This window comes from Saccostrea cucullata, unplaced genomic scaffold, assembly GCF_032062105.1.
Source record: "Saccostrea cucullata isolate Sc308-1 unplaced genomic scaffold, CSIRO_AGI_Scuc_v1 ctg14369, whole genome shotgun sequence".
Lineage (NCBI taxonomy): Eukaryota > Metazoa > Mollusca > Bivalvia > Ostreida > Ostreidae > Saccostrea > Saccostrea cuccullata.
Window position 1 is genome coordinate 7,490 of NW_026919677.1, and position 5,978 is coordinate 13,467.

The window sequence follows — 5,978 nt, forward strand, 5'->3', positions numbered from 1 at the left end:
CATCGGTATTCCAGTCTTGATAGCGATACGGATTATAAATCCATTGGTGAGCATGACGCTGGATAAAGTCTTGAATTAATTTTTGTAAGGGAGGAAATCCATAAGAATCGAAATATTCCACCACGGGATGACACACCCAATGTTCTCCAGGTCGATCTTGAGGATCCGTATTCACGACGATGGCTTTTTCTCCAGGTCTTAATTGATCCGGTAATAAATCTACAGGATACACGCTCCCAAAAGAACTCTTGAATTCCCTGGATAATACTTCTCTTATTTGTCCCGTATCCATTTTTTTGTAATCAATACTCACTTCTCTCTGTTTGTTAATTTCTAATAGGTTATCGATTCTGCATACACCACACAATTTATGGTGGTAGCCGTATTGTTGGTAAACTGCACTTCTACTCTCAGATTTCCTGTTTCTATGATGTGGAATTTATCCGATTGCGCCTCTTGATCTTTAGTGAAATCCCAGCCCCATAGAGTGTAGCCGCGTTTATACTCTTCTAGGGTAATGTCCGGAGCCCAATCTTCTCCTAATCTTCCCAGAGCTAGATACAGACTGAGAAAAGATCTCAGATATAAATTGTCGTTGAAATTAGGCTCAAAACAACGAATACTAATGCTCTCTCCGTTGATACTGACATCTACTTTCTTAATTCCAAAGTTTTGGAAATGAAAGGGATTTTTAGTTTGATCTCCGTTAAAGGCCGCATTCTCCACAAAGCCTAAAATGAGACGTTTAGGCATCTGGCCTTGAAACAGATAATCCGTAATCTTAGACTGAGTTCCTGTGGGGATGGTAAAGGTTTTTACTTCCACTCTTCTCAAGGGATATTTGGCTCTGTGGGTATTCAAACTCTGATTAATGGCATTCATCATGACTGGTGTGGGTTTAACTTTTCTCACCCACAAGACCATACTCAAAATTTTCACTTTTCCTGTACTTCCTCCTTTGATCATCATGTAGAAAGCGGGTCTAGCTCGATTAAATCGCGAACGGACGTCGACTCCATTGGGCAGAAATCGATCTTGTTGAAACAAATCTAGATGTAAATGATCCAGCAAAGTGATTTTCTTACTCCCATCGATAGCTTGGTGTCTTTCTCGGAATTCTTCGTTTTTAGAATTGGCCGGTAACTCTGTAAGGATGGGTTGGTTAATGGTCACCGTGTCGGCACCACCATTTTGACCCGGAGTTACATTAAAGGTCTTATTTTGAGCTACACCAAGGTCCTCTAACCCCACTTCGTCCATGTGTCCTGCCGTATCTTTTTCCCACAGACTACAGGCTCTCATCTGTGTCTTTAAAGTTCTGGGTTGGTAAGACAAAAATTTCTCCAGATAAGCTTTGTAAGGATAGGTATCCGTCCCCGGAGTCACTGACATCGATTTCCGTAAACATGGAATGTAAGATATTATTCACTGGACTGGAAGTGCTGTTAGCCCCAGTCAGATTACTTCCATCGTCTTTGGTAAATTTACATACCATTTGAAGTTAAGTTTGAGATAAATCCAGATAGTGATCTCCTTGTCCTTTAATTTCAAATTAGATGGGAGCGGTCTCCGAATCTAGAATACTGGAAATGGGGTAATATTCTTCCCATTTTGTGTCTTCTAAAGCAATATTAGTCGGAGGGACTTGGAACAATTGTAAATTGTTCATCCCACACCCACAGGAATCGGGTTGTAACATGATGTGTCTACTAGGATTAAGTTTTCACAAATGAACCTTCTGTTCACTGGACTGGTCTATTTATACTCTCTCAGTCAAACACATCTAAAGGACGTTTTCTTTTAGGAATTCCTCCTTGTGTTTTCCTTTTAATCTTAGGACCTCCTCGGGCTAACATAGGCGTCTTTTTTCTTCTGTTCAGTACCTCCTAGATTATTTTTGTTTCACCATTCCCGAAGTATTTTTGAGGGCTCTTACTCCGTGAGTTTTGACTGCGTCTTTTAAAGATCTCTTATTTTCTAATACGTCTAATCCCGTTCTAGCAGCAGCAGTCAAGGCTTGTTTATCTCCCGTTGTCAGTAAATCAGTAAAAAATCCTCGGCCTCTCTGTCGTCTTCTTCTTCTTTGACTTGTTATTTTCATCCCCATTCCCTATCCTCTGTGTTTTTTCATTCTTTTTCTTCTTTTCTTAGTACCTCCTAGATTCATTCTTTGTTTCACCATTCCCGAAGTATTTTTGAGGGCTCTTACTCCGTGAGTTTTGACTGCGTCTTTTAAAGATCTCTTATTTTCTAATACGTCTAATTCCGTTCTAGCAACATCAGTCAAGGAGTGTTTAGCTCCGGTTTTCAGTAAATCAGCAAAAAATCCTTTCTCTCTTTGATAGTTCTGGGGTGGATGATAGGCTGGTGGTGGGGTTGCTTGTAACCCCCTCCTAATAATCCTCCTACTAGATTGCTGACTAAGGGAACTGCTATTTTAAACAGGGATCCTAAAAAACCGTGTCCTTTTTGACGTAATAAGCCTTTATGATAGACAAACTGTCCGTGTCCTCTTTGTCTAAGTAATCCGGGATGATACTGCACGGTTCATGTCTCTTGTTTAACTGACCTTTCTGTCCTCAGGGACTTCCTTTTATACCCTTTTTTAGGGCTGAATACAATACATACAGCAGACCAGACAAAACATCACGCCCAATAAGATGAAACAAAATAAAGGTACACTCATCTCAGTATACTTTTCTGAAGTGAAGTTTCACGATGGACTTGCCACTTAAAAAAGGCATGGGCTGTCCAAAAGGAGTCATGATGTGAATCTCAATGGTATCGAAATGTTTTTTATTCAAAGGGACATATTCCGCTCGAATGGGTTCCCATTTGCATTGTTTTTCTTTGTCCTCAAAATGACAAGGCACCACTCTTAATAATTTCAAGGCATTGGAGCCAACCGTCTGGGGTTGAATGAGATCGCAATACACATACATGGATTTTAAATTCCGGTATAAATCGGGAGTGTCCGGAGCCATGTAACTGATGTTGATCCATTTGGTGGTGTTTTCTGTCCAATTTTCGGGCACCAATTTGCGACCGTGGTAGCCAATCTATAAGCCAGACTTAAGGGAAACCGTATAAAGATGGGAATTTGACGTAAATGAGTGACATAATTCACTCATGAAATTGCCCCTATAGTTCAATTTCATCTCGGTTTTAGGGAAACTTCTTCTTCTGCTCTAGGTCTTTTAGAACTTTCTTTAAGGAGGGATTTAAAGCCCCATACACCTCCCTCTCCGGCCACCATGATCGCACTTCTTGTATTCCTGCTCTTCGGTTTGGTCCAGGTTTGATATTTTTTCCAGATATTTTTTTAGACACCTTTCTAAACTTCATTCATTTCGGCCAGGAGAAGCTTCAGGGTTAGCATAAGGTCCCGGTCTAAATTTAAGGCGATACAAATTTAATTTTTCTTTTGGATCATAAGTCCAATTCAACCAATACGCTTGTCTCCATTCCACTAACAGTTGGGTATCTGCAAAGGTGATGGGGGCACTTTTCAAGAGTTGAAACCTTCCCCAATGATACTTAACCGGGTCCTCCAGATCCAGTTTCTCCCCCGGGGGTATGTTTTTAAAAAAGGGTGGAATTTTTTCCACCATACATATGTCCAGATAAGCTTCTTCTTCACTGATATTTTCGATACTACAAGGATAGATCATTTCTGTTAAAGCCACTTCCCACTGACCGTCGGTTAAATTGAGGTAAAGCATACTGGCTTTTAAAAACCCCCGTCCGTATGAAAATCCCCTGTCTTTCTTGTATCCTACAGCATTTTCACAGTAATCTACGGTATATCTACAGTATGCTACGGTATGCCAGCTCTGTATATACAGTAAATCTCTGTATGCCACTGTGTGTTTCCCCAGCATGCCACAGTTACATACAGTAGGCCCCGATAAGCCTACAGTATGCCACTGTACGGCTACGTTTCCTACAGACAACAACGGTAAACCCAAGAATATGCCCCAGTACGCCCCTGTATATGTTCAGTGAAGCAAAAAGAAGAATTTTACACACTCCCAGAGTACTGTACTGTTACCTAAGATGTGAGATTATCAATCAAGTACATTTAGTTATTTACCTGAGAATTTTTTTTTTAAAAAAATTACAAACACAAAGTTATATATCTTTTTATTTGTTAAGAGACTTATTGAGTTCTGTCATAACTCTGAATCGAAATAGTTCTGAAAAATTAATAAATCATTGCTTCAAAAAATATTTATCTATCATTTTTTTAAAATTGATTATTTAATTATTCTTTGAATTGATTGATTAGTAGATTTATTTATTTATTTATTTTGCAACACGTATTTTTTCCATAAAATACTTGGAGTAATCTGTTTAAATTTTGTTTAAAAAAACCCCAAAACAGCAGGGGTAATGTTGCATTTTGGAAAATTGTAGTTTTTTTTAAATTGATTGATTTTCTTTCAAAAAATAAATAAAATTGATTAAGGGCATGAAATTAATCATTGTAAAAACAAATCCATGTATTTCTTACAAATGCAGAGCTGCATACTAGTCACGGCACAAAATAAACAAGGTGAAGTGGTAATTGAAAATTAAATAAAATAAATGACTTTAAAAATACAAAATTAAAAAATGAACTAATAATTCATCTTATTTATTTATTCGGTTTATAAATTTATTAGGGATGTCAAATCGGTCAATTTTCGATACTCGGTTACTCGGACTTTTTTTGATCGAGTACCCGGGTATCGGTAAAAGTGTAAATAAACATGAACAAGTAAATTGAAGACTGTAAAACATTGTAAACTCTTGTAGAAATAAAACCAGATGCACTGATAGGAGGCTTATCCGTAAATGTATTTCTGTTGTAATAATGATGAGCACTTCGTGCCCGACGAAATTTAATATAACTTTAAATTCAATTTATTTATCAGATATAAACACAAGAAATAAAATCATTAGTTGTTCACAGTGTTTTTGTTTAAAAAAATAATCTGCTCAGTAATTGTAATGTAACTCTTTGTCGCGTTTGACAACCAGGTATCATGAGTCGTAAGAGCTACGTACAGTATCAACTTGAACTTGATCAAGTTCTCCAAACAGAGCGGATTTATGATTTTAGTACACTTGTTCGATCCCAGATTTATATAGTATTACGGGACGGTATTTTTAGTTTGATGCAACGATGGACATCAGTTTTTTTTAAAGCCTTTGCCTCCAACCAGTTGTATTGGCATGTAATCAAACACAACCATATCAACAATCGCACGTGTAATATCATCCGCTCTTTTCCCAAGAATTTACGGCTTCTCGGAGATTGACAAAATTATCTAATTTATTTAAACATAATGGATCTTAAACGATGTTCAGTGAAAACAAATAATTAAAGCTAAGCAAAAAATAAGGGAAGAAGGCAGCCAAAGGTGAGAAAAGCCAGGTACATCAGGTGTTTGGTCACGATAATTACTGTATAAACACTTCCACAGGCGATAACGGTCATTTAGAGTCGTAGTAAACCCTAATTACTGTATGTACAAGTGCAATGAGCATTTTACGTTTTAAAAAAGGTTGTTTAATGCATTAATAAATAAGATTAGAAATATTCAAAAATGTGTATACATCTAGTAACCGAGTACCGATTTTAGTATTCGATACTGTACGTTCATTGAGTACCCGTAACCGGTACTCGTTGACATCCCTAAAATTTATCTATAAATACATAAATAAACTAAATAAATAAATAAATAGTTTATTTATTTTTGTAATCGACAAGACAACAAAATAATCATTTATAATACCCCCCCCCCCCAAAATTTATTTTTTTTTAAATTTTATTTTATTTAAAAATTATTTATCCCAAAAAAATGCTACAAAGTATTTTTTAAGCATATTAAAGCAAATTTCAATTATTTTACGTCCACGATGGATATCAAAATAATGGTCACAATGCACAATTTTAATTTGTCAATTGCAATTTCATATTTTTACTTTGTTTT

The 5,978-nt window shown here is 36.7% G+C and overlaps 1 protein-coding gene across 1 annotated transcript; it reads right to left on the bottom strand.

The window, feature by feature from the left end:
• Positions 1-333: 333 nt before the first annotated feature.
• On the bottom strand, positions 334-1,392 carry LOC134235885 (uncharacterized protein F54H12.2-like). Its single transcript, XM_062718063.1, has one exon. The coding sequence runs from the start codon at positions 1,390-1,392 to the stop codon at positions 334-336; it is 1,059 nt and encodes a 352-aa protein (XP_062574047.1).
• Between the last annotated feature and the right edge of the window lie 4,586 nt (positions 1,393-5,978).

Excerpts from the sequence above, each read along its gene's own strand:
- LOC134235885 (XM_062718063.1), bottom strand. The coding sequence starts at position 1,392 with ATGTCAGTGACTCCGGGGACGGATACCTATCCTTACAAAGCTTATCTG.